General features: G+C 40.4%; 1 protein-coding gene across 9 annotated transcripts in view; it reads left to right on the top strand.

The window, feature by feature from the left end:
- The window catches only part of Obsc (Obscurin), a 63,151-nt gene that overhangs the window by 33,353 nt on the left and 16,161 nt on the right, over window positions 1-13,637 (top strand). For 5 of the 9 annotated variants that reach the window (XM_043421288.1, XM_043421287.1, XM_043421283.1 and 2 more), the window contains 13 exons: window positions 1,177-1,341; window positions 1,748-1,885; window positions 1,970-2,615; window positions 3,365-3,619; window positions 3,961-3,996; window positions 5,014-5,259; window positions 5,386-5,527; window positions 5,676-6,978; window positions 7,352-7,937; window positions 8,664-8,762; window positions 9,302-9,406; window positions 10,932-12,236; window positions 13,131-13,533. In XM_043421288.1, the coding sequence (XP_043277223.1) occupies window positions 1,177-1,341; window positions 1,748-1,885; window positions 1,970-2,615; window positions 3,365-3,619; window positions 3,961-3,996; window positions 5,014-5,259; window positions 5,386-5,527; window positions 5,676-6,978; window positions 7,352-7,937; window positions 8,664-8,762; window positions 9,302-9,406; window positions 10,932-12,236; window positions 13,131-13,533 (5,429 nt within the window). The remainder of the gene's footprint in view (window positions 1-1,176; window positions 1,342-1,747; window positions 1,886-1,969; window positions 2,616-3,364; window positions 3,620-3,960; window positions 3,997-5,013; window positions 5,260-5,385; window positions 5,528-5,675; window positions 6,979-7,351; window positions 7,938-8,663; window positions 8,763-9,301; window positions 9,407-10,931; window positions 12,237-13,130; window positions 13,534-13,637) is intronic. The other 4 variants (XM_043421282.1, XM_043421284.1, XM_043421285.1 and 1 more) reach the window with 4 other exon arrangements.

Here is a 13,637-nt window from a genome sequence, read left to right as displayed (position 1 = left end):
AAATTTTGTTATTTCCCTTCATTTTAATATGTACACAAGATTTTCGCAGCATCAAACAGTCTCTGACCTATATTTTATATTTGAATTCGACTGCTCGAACGCGCGACGACAAGAATAACACACGGTTGCTACAGTGGCGCCCAAAACTTTGACTTTTCCACTGCGTAGGACCGAAAAAAATCGTCTCATCGAGAAAAACATAAACAAGAAAAAAGTAAATCGAGTAATCGTTCATCGAGTGATCGAGTCGATAAGAGTCGACAAAATTTATGAAATTTTTCAACTTTCTTATGGATTTTTCACATACACTCAAATTAACTTTTCACAAAGTTCACAAATTCGAAAAACTATCGACAATTTATTTTTCATTGGAGCTGAATCGAGGAATCTTATTTTACGAGAATAAGAGCAGAATCAAATATGCTGTGTGACTTCAACTATTTTCAGTGACGAAAAAAAACCACCACTCTTCTTTCTTCTTGCAATTCGAAAGGAATTTTTGTTGTAGGCGACGGCAAATGACTAGAGGAGCTACATATAGAACGTTGATGAACTTGAAACTTTTATCCCGCGTCAAACAACACTTGTGTTTCGCGTCCTCGTCGCTCTCTGTTATTCTGAATTCTCGATTATATTTAGTATGTTTTCGTCGACTCTCTGCCTTCATTCCCTTCGACGGCCCATGGAAAAACACCTCAAAATCGGCATCCGATGGTTTTCGTACCCCTGTAATAATTATGATCGAGCAACTGAATCTAATTGGAAAAAGTAATAATAAGCTTCTCAAAGACGCGTGAAACATGAGTTCGCAGTAGAGAAAGACGAGTGGGCGACGACGAGCACGGATTTAGCGTGCTAAAAACAGGTCATCTTCATGGCTCTGTTATCCATTTATCCCGTGTAACAAATTGCTCTACGATTTCATAAAAAAACGAAATTCGGCACAATTTTTTGTCGTTTCGATAGCTGACATAACAATTTTTGTCTTTTTGTTCTTTCGATAAGATTGAACGAAGAAGCGATGACGAGAGTTTTGTCAAAATTTGGGCTTTAGTCGCTCACCTATGCGTTCACCCAAAAATTGTGACTCTTTATCCCGGCTATTTATAAAGCAACGAATCTTTTTTACGCGAGCCGTAAGGACGAAGTATTAAAATGAATATTTTACGAGATCAGGAGCTGGTGAAATATTCGACCCGGCTAGGCGAAAATTGCGACGACCTCCAGAAGGCTCTGGAGTTGATGCTTGGTATTCCCCATAGAGCGACCGATAACAAGTTCATAAGTAATATCGAAGGCTACAAAGGGAATATTCACAAACTTGGACGACTGTTGACTCACGTAAGTTTAAAAAAGCTGAGCTTTTTTCCAGCTCCATCTCTCAATCGAATGAATATTTTGATCAATATATTATTTATAAATCCTCGAAGAAAAACAGTAAAGGAAGTGTACGCTCGTGGGAAACGGTGCGAGTAGTAACGGCGTTGGCGATCAGACGCTACGAAAAGCCGAAAGTGAGTGAGCCAGTAGATTCGTTCAGTCAAAGTCAGACGACGAGTTCGAGCGTGCCAGACACAATAAAACTTCAGACTCGTGTCGTTGTCGATTCTCCGCGCTAATTTGATACGAGTCTCAAACGAATTCGTGTTCCCTCGTCCGTACATGCGGTTTCTACCCCATTCGATTGCGAGAAATTAGCCAAATCGTTAGAATTCTCATCTGATTTTCGTGCCCTCAATGATTTCAGGAGTGGTTCACTTTCATCGAGAAAGACGGCAAGAGCAAGGAGAGATATTTGTTTCTCTTCAAAGCTCGTATTCTCGTGTGCAAAGTACGACGGATCTCAGACGACAGATCAGTTTTCGTTTTGAAAGATATAATCAAAGTAAGTTGAAGCTGGGTGAAAGGATGGTGGAAAAGTGTAGAATGATGCAATGAAATTTCTCGTTCTCGCTGCGTCGGCGTTTAGTTGCCGGAAGTAGAAGTAAAGGATCATCCGGAAGACTTGTGTACGTTCGAGCTTCACAGTCCCTCGGGTGCATCGGGCTATCCGCTGACGCTCGTAGCGCACAAAGATCCAGTGAAGAAATATTGGCTCAAGGAGATCCGAGAGTACGCGAGCGACCAGGTGGCATTGGCAGAGCACGCGGCGGACGATTTGCAACTGTCAGAAGTGCCGGAGACTGGTGAAGATCAAAAAGATCGGGTGAGGCCGGAAGGGGCGAGGATCGAGCCACCGAAGTTGAAACCGGAGGAGCTAAAAACAAAAACCGAACCTTCGAAGTCGTTGGCAGCGAAGCCAGAAGCGACTAAGGCTGTGGCTAAACCGGAAGTCCCCAAGGAACCGGAGGCTGTCAAAGCAGCCCCCAAACAGGAAGCTGCTGTACCAGCTCCTAAACCGGAAACTGTTAAACAACCGGAAGTGGTCAAACCAACTGCTGGACCGGAAGCTCCAAAAATAACGGAAGTTCCCGAAACTAAAGCTCCTGAGAAAAGACGAGACAGTAAAACTAAGACCGAAGACACGGCCAGCAAAAAAATCAAAACTGAAGAAGAAATGTCGGGCCAATTTTCTGCCAGTAGTCGCTTCAGTGCGTCTACGCGAGTCGTCGAGGGTGAGTTTCATCATTTTTATCACCTTCCCTTTCTCATTATTAACCGGTTGACTGCGCGATTGATTTTATGCAAACATACGACAAAAGCAATCACACCGATTCTGCTATTGTGCACAAATTTGAATAACTTTCCTCAATTTCCAATTTTCGGTGGTTAATAAATTTTTGAATGCCGGTCTTAAAATGACGTTGTGTATGACCGTTTTCAAGAAACTTTGATGAAAATCCGTTCGGATCGCGACTCCGTCAACCAAGTTCGAAGATCAGCAACCTCGAAAGCCCAAGAAACAAGTTACCTATATCTGCAAGAATAATTTTCTTGTACCCATTCGGGAAAAAAAGCTGTCAGTCAACCGGTTAACTTGTAACCTCAAAGAAAATGGCAATTATTATTATTAAAAATAAAAAAAACAGACTTAACGGATCATCCAGCTTCAAGGTCATTCTCATTCGTCACAATCAAACAATATTGATGCAGGAGCTTTTTTAATGGCCACGCATTTTTGGCTGCGGCTCTAGGTTCTTCTGTCGTAAACGTATTTTGTTTTTTGTGCTTCGTATCCTTGTTTCGTTCAGTACGATAAACATTTATTTGTCTCTACGTTCAATAAGAATTTTTCACTGTAATTTGACAATGTAAATCGTGAATTCCGAGCTTTCGTACTGCGGCGCTCTATAACGCTTACGTTTTCTCGATGTTATTAATTTTCGTTTGTTTTTCGTAAACTTTGAACCTAATCGTCGTGTAGAGTATTCATCGGTGTCGAGTAGTCGTAATGCCGTTTCCTCGTACGTGGAATCGTCAGTATCGACTGCGGCCGAGAAAACGTCCTCGTCGAGTTACGCGAGCGCCGGAAAAGTGACTGAAACATCGAGCTCTTACGAAAGCGCTGTTAGTGGCTCTTCCATGAGCGCTGACACCAAAGTCGAGAAGCTCGCACTCAGCGCCACTGAGACTGGAAGGCCCGTTTTCGTTAAGACCATCGAGGGCAGCACTGCCGAACGTAAGTTTGAAAAAATCAATTTCTATTGTTTACTATTGAAAATGGTAATTCATACACGTGTTTTTGTAAATGGTACTTTTCGAGTGGGCTCAAAATGACGATAATTTGGAAAATACTCTCGATCAAATACTTGGAAAAGAGTCGTGTGATCGACGTCGTTGAACGGTCCGATGATCGAGTCATTCGATGCCTTAATAAAAATGATTTGGTCGAGTTAATCGATGGAAATGGAACGAGTATTCGAAGAGTTTGAAATTTATTATGAAATTTTCACTTCTGTAACGAACAGGGCAACAAAGTCGTTTTTTATATTACGTGAAAAATGATTTTCCCTGTTCTAGCAATGCGAGCAAAAAAGGGTGTGATACACATCATAGGTAAAGTTCGTCGAAACGTGAATATTTTTCGATTCTTATACTTTTTTGTTATGGCGCCTCAAGTTTTTTGGCACCCACGCATATGCTGCGCCAAATTTTCTTCTCAGCCTCAAATCTTTATTTTCTTGATTATTTACACGGTATTGGCAAAGCCGCAAGCGCTTCTAGATTTTTTTATTTTTATTTTCTTTTATATCTTCCTTCGTATTTTGTCAGCTGAATAAGTATGCTTTGTACGCTAATCCTCGATGTTTTTTTTCCGCTACTATTGAGCGACAGATGCAATAAAAATTTAACATGCCAATTTTTGTTTACCGTTTATGCAAATTCTGCAGTACTTTTTGTCATTTTCACAACATTCTCAAGTTTTTTACATTCTCGGCCATCTCATTCTGCGCCATTTTCATTTCACACCAATTTAACTGGCGAACGAATAAACATTTTACCGAATCGGCGTTCATTTAGGAAGCGACAATTCAACGCATTTATTCGTCAATTTTACGGTCAATAGCATTATCATTTCGGGGCAAATCATTATTCGTAATAATTACTTTGGAACATCAACACTGATTACTGAAACGAAACGATTTCACGTGTCACGTTTTATTTCGATGAATATTTTCATTCGTTATTTTTCCATTGAACGAATTTTTGCAAATTCAATTTTCATGAGGCGGATTTTCACGGTTATTTTGAAAAATATTCGTTAATTTATTTCACAGCGGTGTTCGCAATTTCACAGAAAACCAACCACAACATCGTCACCGATTCATCAGTTATCGACGCATGAACGAATCGCAATTCTTTCACAATTTTTTGAGTTCTTTCGACACTCTCATTTTCATACAGCTGGCCACAACGAAAGCAGCTTCAGAATCATCGTCACTCTACTTAACTTTATTCATTCGTAGAATTTTTCTTTCAATCATTGTCGTCTCTCTCATCAAAGCTCACGCGCCATCAAAGATGACAAGTTTCTTAATAACTCCGATGATTTTGCTCCCGTCGACGATTCAGCCGGTGAAAATGCTTCCTTCGAGTGCACCATGGCTTCCGGTACCGATACTACCAAAATGCAATGGTTCAAGGACAACAAACCTTTGTCGGACAAACTCGCCGATCGTGTCGTCATCAGCTCGACCGAAAATACTTTCAAACTCACCATCAAACATGTCCTCGAAGCTGATTCCGGTATTTACACTGCTCGAGCAGCGAACGGGGATGGAAAAGCTTCTTGCACTGCTCAACTCGTAGTGCAAAATCGTAAGTTCGAAAAAGTTTTTCATCGATAAAATATTTTTCAATAGTTTATAAAAAAATGTTGTTGTGTTTCTTGTATACATCCGCGACGATCCATAAAATCGATTCAACTGATCTTTACTGTCACAGTTACGCCGGAAGAAAAGAAAGCTCGAGCCGAGGCGAATGCACCAATTTTCCTGGTCAGTTTGAAAGACACCGAGCTACTGGAAAACACTTATCTCCGATTCATGATCAAGGTTAAAGGAGATCCGAATCCCGAACTCAAGTTGTAAGTTTATGAAAACGCTCAAAGTAGTCAAATGAAAACGAGAGATGAGGCGATATTTTGTCCAAAATTCTGGTACACAGTCGTGGTCGAAAATAATATTTTGGAGCAAACGAAAAAAAAAGCGAATCTGAAAACCCCTTTTCCACAGTTTCAAAGACGACGTGCCGATAGACTCGAAGAACGAGCGCGTGAAGATCGTGACGGAAAAATCCGAGAGTGGTTTTTACGAAGTGGTGATATCGGACGTGCAGAAGCAAGACGCAGGAAAATATTCGTGCAAAGCAAAGAATCGCTTCGGTGAGGCGAGTTCTGAGGCGACAGTGTCAGTGACGGATGAGAAGACGATATTCGCAGGTCTCCCAGAGGGTTTCTTGGAGGCGGGAACCGAACCGAATTTCAAGTGGTTGAGAGATGGCAAACCGTTCGATCCGGAGGAGAGATTCAAAGTTTTGTTCGAAGACAAAGAGGACACTTTGGCGCTGGTTTTTCAGCATGTCAAGCCCGAAGACGCCGGTCTGTACACGTGCGTGGCGCAAACGAACACGGGAAACATAAGCTGCAGCGCGGAATTGACGGTCCAAGGCTCGGTGAATCAGTTGTTGAAGGATCCGGCGAAACCGGCGCTCGGAACGGAGTCAAAGCAGTCGGAAGTGAGCGCAGGTGGCTCCGCGATGCTGGATCTTCAAGTAAAGGGCTATCCAAAACCCGACATTACATGGACCAAGGATGGCCAGGAAATCGTCGCCGGTGGGCGAATAAAATATCTCTGGGAGGACGAAGAATCGCTCTCCCTCGTGATAAAAAACGTGACCGTTCAAGACGCAGGCACTTACGTGATCCGAGCGAAAAACGAACTGGGCGAAGACACTACACAGATCGAGTTGATCGTCAAATCAGCTCCAAAATTCGTGAAAAAGATGAGCGATTTCTCGTCCTACATCGAACAAGACGTCAGCATGAGCGTACAAATCGCTGCTTCACCGGCACCCGACGTCAAGTGGTACAAAGACGGCCAACTCCTTCAGGACTCCGATCGAATAACCATTAAAAAAGAAACCAACGACACGTACACCCTCAACATCAGAGAAGCTCGACTCGACGACGCCGGCTCTTATTCCGTCGTTGCCAAAAACGAAATAAGCCAAACTTCCGAATTTTGGAAGTTCGATGTCAAGTGCCCGCCGAAAATCACCAAGAAATTGGGCGAGTCGAGAATCGTCAACGAAGGAGAAACTCTCAACTTACAAATCGAAGTCGAAACCTTCCCCGAACCCACTGTCGTTTGGCTCAAAGACGAAGAAATCATCGTTGAAACTGAACGCATCAAAATTACCTCCGACGGAGGCAAACACGCTCTCAAAATCACTGGCACTGTCAGCACCGATGCTGCCACTTACAAAGCTGTCGTTACCAACAAAGATGGAAAAACCGTCGATCAGACTGGAATCGAGGTAACGAAGCAGTTTTCTCAAATATTCTCCGCTCTCTCATTTTTTTGCCAATCAAAATAATTCATCTTAACGTTATTATTAACTCATAAAACTTGAACTCAATTTCGTTATTCCAGAAACGATAACTTTACGGATTCCTTGTGATCCGCAAAACTTGAGAATTTCATTGATCGATACAATTTTTTTGGATTTATGAAAATAGTGGGAATTCCCAATAAGAAGATGAAAAGTTTTCTTCAATTTTTCATCAATGTTTTTCTTACTTTTGTAGTATTTTCTTTTTTTCCGTTTCGATTATCTCCAAATTTTTTTTCGCTCCTCGCTCTCTCATTTTTTCTTGCATCAGCAGGTTCGATTGATGTTTTTTTTTCAGGTTCGAAGTGCTCCCCGGTTCAAAACCCAATTATCGGACGTCACGGCGAAGGAAGGTGACGTCGACGTCGCCCTTGAGGTCGAAGTCGGTGGTTTTCCAAGGCCGAGTGTTCAATGGTATATCGGAGACGTCGAAATAACGGAAACTCGAAAAGAGTTCACGAGGGTCGAAGAGGGTGACAATTACAAACTGATAATCAAAGAAGTGAAGACCGAACTGTCCGGAAAGTACACGTGCAAGCTGAAAAACGAGTACGGGGTGAATTCCAGCAGTTCGAACTTGACGGTTAATTGTCGTCCGAAGATCGTGAAGAAGTTGGTCGACGTTAAGTGCAAAGAGGGCGAAACCCTCAAGCTCAAAGTTGAAATTTCCGGAACACCTGATCCCGAAATCAAATGGTTCAAGGATGGCGAAGTTCTTGAAGTTTCCGCTGATGCGAGGATCAAAATAACTCGGGACAAACAACGCAAGGAAAGCTACGATCTCACGTTGAACCTTCTCAAGGGATCGGACGGCGGCGTTTATGAAGTCAAAGCCGAAAACGAAATGGGCTCCATTTCGTGCAAGAGCAAAGTCATCGTTTTGAGTGAGTATGACAAATTTCCATTATTTCTGTATGGTGAAAACAAAATAAACACTTCGAGTACGCCGCTATTTTTTTTGTTCATAAAACATTTGAAAAATTGAAGAAAAATTTCGGTAAATACCACTCGATTTTTATTCAAATAAAAAATAAATTTCCACCATTTTTAAGCAATTTGAAATATTCATTGGCCAATTTTTCGGAACAATATTTATTGCGAGTATTCTGATGCTCTGAAAAATAAAGTAAAATCGATGAGCTTATTCAAAACGACGTGATAACGAAAAATCAAATGGAACGACGACGTTTTTTTATTTCTTCCTCAAGTAAGATTTTCTTTTTTAATAATTCAATTGAAACAATGATTATGCCGACTCCGACCTAAACGAGGAATTGCATTTCCATACTTTTTAAAATATCTCAATTTTTTGTTTTGTTTTTCTTTTCAATTACGTACGTTGAGGATTTTTTTTTTGACCGAAGAAAACTAATGCAAGCTGCGATTTAACCCAACGCTTTTGGCTTCAAGCTCAGTAAGTACGGAACGGAATGGAAAAATGATCAAAAACCCAACGTCAATAACAGTTTTTTGGACACTCAAACTGCCCCGATTATTTTATAGCCTTTTTTCAATTTCCATAGTGATTATTCCGTTTTGTGACTAAAATTCAGTTGGGAATATCGTGAATATAAAATCTGTGTTGAGACAAAAATTCGTTGAATTCTTAGCCAAGGCGGAGGAAGCTGCGATCGAGGAAGCAGAAAAAGCGAAAAAAGCCAAAGAGCTGGAAGCCGAGGAAAGGAAACGGGCCGAAGAAGGACCGGAAGGTAAAAAAATTGAAAAATTTGTCATCGGAGAATTTTTTCTGAGTTTTTGTAGGGGTGAGGGCAAGAGAATATTTTCTGGTTGTGCTGCTACAAGGTTTTTCGATTTTGGAGTAAAATCATTACTTTTTTGTGGGTACATTTTGATGCGATGTTGCTCTGAACATTGCGATTATTTTTGGCAATCGCACACTTTGTTTTTTTTTTTTTATCAATTTTGTAATTTTTCAATTGGGAGCAGAGTGGCAAGAAGAAACCACTTAATATTTTTGACAAAAAATATCGGACAAGAGCGATGATATTAATCGTTCGATCTTTTCCAATCTAGAGTAACGAGAACTTTTGGAAAAATCGAAGAGACGAGTCACGAGTCTCCTTTCTGTCGTCGTTCAAACTTATTTCTTTTTCATTCGTTTCCACTCTACTTTTTCGTTGTGGCAAATATTTTTCTTGGAAGTGAAGTGGCCAATAACTCGTATTAGCTTCACGCTTTGTCGTAGCATTTTTTTTTTTGGATTTCTTTACATCGGAATAAAATTCAGGTCCCCTGAGAACGGAGAAACAGAGCGTTCAAGTAATTAAGGGAGAAGGCGATACGATTACGATTTCAGTGGCATCGACGACGACCCACGAAGCGTTGCTCACAGGTACAAATCTTCAGCGATTAAATAACGATAACAAAAATACAGAATTTTCAACATTTTACACTCACACTTTTTTCACCTCTAAAAACTCTAATTCACTCACCAGAGGTTTTTTATATTTTTTTTTGCATCTCTCATCCATGGGTTCTAAAAAGGACTCGATTTATTCACCCACGATGCATTCACACACTCGCATTATACTCCCAGAAAAAAAAAAACAATAATGTTACGACATGCACTCGCTAATTAACGTTCATCATCCGATTCACTGGCTTCCGCTATTCTATGAATGCCGAAATATATCCCCGATGACAAACGTATCGATTGAAATGGAAACGTATTTTCTTAATTTATCGAACGTATCGATTCAAATTGGATTGCTTTTTCATGTTATCATTCCTAATGGATAATCATAGATTTATAAAAGACATTGATCGATCACCGAGGATGCTGATGGTGAAATGGTTTTTTTTATCGTTGAGATTATTTCCAATTTGGCCAACGATTTATCGAGCAGTGCAAACAATAAATTGATTAATATTCTCGATATTCTGTTCGCCAATTCGGTAAAATTTGGAATAACGACGATGACAAAATGAAACTTAGTTTCGATACAATTTTTTTTGGTAAATATTTATATACTCACTTTTGCTAAAAAGCATGCCAAGTTATTTTTTGAGCATTATCATTAATGAAAAATGATACCGCGATTAATTTTGAAAATTTGATTAAAAACGTTCTTTTTGAATGTGAAAAAAATCACGAAGGGGAAGGTAGGAAAATCAAAATTTGCAATATAGAAGATGTTTGGGACACGCATTAAAAGTTTTCTGAATCCACCCAACGATTCCGAACACATATCGAAAGATGTCCAAACCCACCCAATCACTTCTATGTGTTAAAGATAAGGGTTTGTTTGAAACGTTTGGAACAAGAAATACTGAAAGAATTAATGATTACAGTAGTTAAGAAATTGAAATTTCGCTTATAAAAACAAAATTGTGCTTTTTTTACCTTCGTTATTCTTAGAATTCATCGTGATATAATTTTTTATCAATATTACACATTTTGGCAAAAATTTTGGGCCCATTTTTCATAGACGATATTCGGATTTTTTCAAAAACTTTTTTTCAGTTTTTTTACATTCTCCGTCCTCCTTAAAATGAATCCCCATATCATTTTTTATCGACATAATAATGGTGAAAAAAAAATTCAGGAGCATTTTTAGCAAAAGTGAGTATCACAAATTTTTTGACGAAAATTGATTTAACGTTGGGAAATAAAACGTTCGAACGACGATAGATAAAAATCGATACGTCTCCGTCACGTTTGCTGCTTTGTATCCGATTCCCTGCTGTGCGATGAGCATGAAAAAAGTCGAAAGTGCATCCGCAATAAGAGCGATTTAACCAAAAGGCAAATGAAGAGAATGCGCCTGCGATAATGATGAGAAGCGTGGAAAAGTGAGAATTTAACACAGTCATAACGAATGTAAACACGAAGATGAAGAAAGCGAGTCGATTCGCAGGTCCCGACGAGAGGCACACGATTAGCAAAATGACATCGACTAAGGTCGAGTTTCAGGAGTTGAGTTCAGAGGGTCCGAAGTTCGAGGAGATCGCATCGTACAGTTACACGTTGCACGAGGACAGCGAATCGAAACCGTCGAACGGTATGTTAATCGAAGAGTATTCGGAAAGCGATGAAAATTCGAAAGCAAGGTTGAAAGTAAATCGCGGCGTTTCTATCGTTTCGATGACGTCCGATGACGAGTCGACGCTCAAAGCGCTGTCACGCGACGTCAGTTCCGATGATATTCACAACGCCGAGCTCGGATCGTTGAACGGAATCCACGAGGAGATTTTTACTCAAAATGGCAAAATAATCGAAGAAAAAAGTATTGAAAACGAAACCCCGTATGGGGCGATGCGGTACACCGAAACCATAATGGAAGAACGATCGATCGAAGAATCTTTGTCTGGAAAAATACCGGTCAGAACCGAAATCGTTGAAACTTCGAAAACACATCGAGCTTCGATCGTCGAAGGACGATTTTCTCGACAATCTTCCAAGGAGACTCAAAAAACTGTCGATAACGATGACAACTCCGGTCCGGTGAACGGAACATTTTCTAGACAATCCTCCAAAGTCCATGAGCCTCGGACTCCCGAGATCCAAAATGGTAGTCTGTCTCGACAGTCTTCAAAGATATCAAGAGTCGACTCGAGCGAAGAAGAAATTGCGAAAAAGGTCGATCTCGAAGAGCCCCAAACTCCGCAAATTCAAAATGGCAATTTATCTCGACAATCTTCCAAAATATCGAGAGTCGATTCGATCGAAGAAAAAGTTGCGAAAACGGTCGATCTGGAAGAGCCCCGAACTCCGGAGATTCAAAATGGCTATTTGTCTCGACAGTCTTCCAAAATATCAAGAGTCGATTCGACCGAAGAAGGAGTTGCGAAAAAACTCGATCTGGAAGAGCCGCAAACGGCGGTGATGCAGAACGGAAAACTTTCTCGAGAATCCTCAAAAATCTCACGCCTTGAATCCGCCGAAGAAAAAATGGTGACTAAAAATGATCTGCCAAAAAGTGAGGCTGGAATTCTCGAAGAGGGTAAAATGTCTCGACAGAGCTCTAAAATTGGAAGATCCGAGTCGGTCGAATCATCGAAAGGAAAAATCGACAGCGTTTCCAGACAAAACTCACAAAAAGCAACGATAGACAATGACGAAGACATCGATCCTGAAATGGAAGCACTTTTCGATCGCATTAAACGTCAGCGAAGCGTTCTCAGTGATATTCTCGATAAGGAAGGCGAAAGCGAAGATTCAGGTAAAGTTTCCTGGCTGTATTATCATTAAAAACGATCATTAAGCAATAAATTATGAATATTTATAATCAAATCTGTATAAAATGAAAATTTTTGTTTTTTCTTAACAACACAAATGAGTTATAACTGAAAAACATGGAATTTAGGCAAATATTAAAGAACGACAAGCATTCTGACGATAATTTATAATGTAAAAGCAATAAAATCAAAATATTTATGTGTTTGAACAAATTCGTAATAAGTAGCAACGGAAGATGTTTGGTAATTGAGTTCATAGATTCGTTTAACGCTTCTCCATTGTCCGCTCAGCGATGTAATTCGCTTCGACTTATGAATCCTTTAATGTGTGTTTGCTTCCATTCTGGCTATCTGTTCTTAACACTTGTTGACAGCAAAAGAGAAGAGAAATCGAGGAGGATAGATTGGAACTCGAAATGACGATTGAGCAATTTTTCGTTGATCTTCGACTGATTGTTCGCCCCGATTTCTCCGTTGAGTCATTTCGTGCATTTGAAATTGTACCAATAAAAATATTTCTCCATCCAAATGCCTCTCGTCTCATCCAATTAACAGCAAAATTTAACGCACTAAATTCGTTGCTTGCACGGGACACAAAGTTGGTCCGGCGTTTCGAGCGATCGTTAACATCGAAATTACGAGGTAAGCGAGACAATAGAAAAAAGAATCAAATAAACAAAAACATAAATTACTTTAAAATCTGCGGAGTGGATTTTTATGTGAAATAGACGGTTCTGATACTCGCTTTGTGGCAAATAAAAAGATAACGTTTAAACCGATGAGCGAGGTAACTTCGTTTCCGAACCAAATGAAGGACAAATCTAAAATGACTCTTTTTCTCTTTGTTTTTGTTTTTTTTTTATCGTCGAAAAATACAGCTGCCCCAGCAATCGTGAGTTCCGATTTCGCCGATTGTACGATTTACGAAACTCAGAGTGCAACGTTCACGATAAAGGCATCCGGACTGCCCCGACCCGATGCCAAATGGTTCAAAGACGGAAAACCGCTGAGAGCCGCTGACAAAGCCAAAGCTGCCTATGCCGGCGACACTCACACACTGACCCTCAACAAAGCGATGGAAACTGATACAGCGCTCTATCAATTGGTCCTCACGAATAAACTCGGGGAAAAAAGTATCGATGCTTTTATCGAAGTTGGACCCGAAAGCGACCTCAGGAAGGCCAATTTCACAACACCTCTCGCTGACATTAATGTTGAGAAAGATGGGACCGGAGTTTTCACGGCGGTTCTCACTGCTGATCCGGTGCCTGACGTTGTTTGGTAAGTTTCGTACTTTTAGTACTCGAATCTTTGTGAGTGAATTCGAGCCGAAATGCGAGCCTCGATTGCACACATCGAAAACTCTTTTTACTTGAAAATTTTCA

The sequence above is a fragment of the Venturia canescens genome, chromosome 6 (assembly GCF_019457755.1).
Source record: "Venturia canescens isolate UGA chromosome 6, ASM1945775v1, whole genome shotgun sequence".
In the NCBI taxonomy this organism is placed as follows: domain Eukaryota; kingdom Metazoa; phylum Arthropoda; class Insecta; order Hymenoptera; family Ichneumonidae; genus Venturia; species Venturia canescens.
Note: the sequence above shows the minus strand (reverse complement) of the source record. Positions and strands in the feature narration are given on the sequence as shown.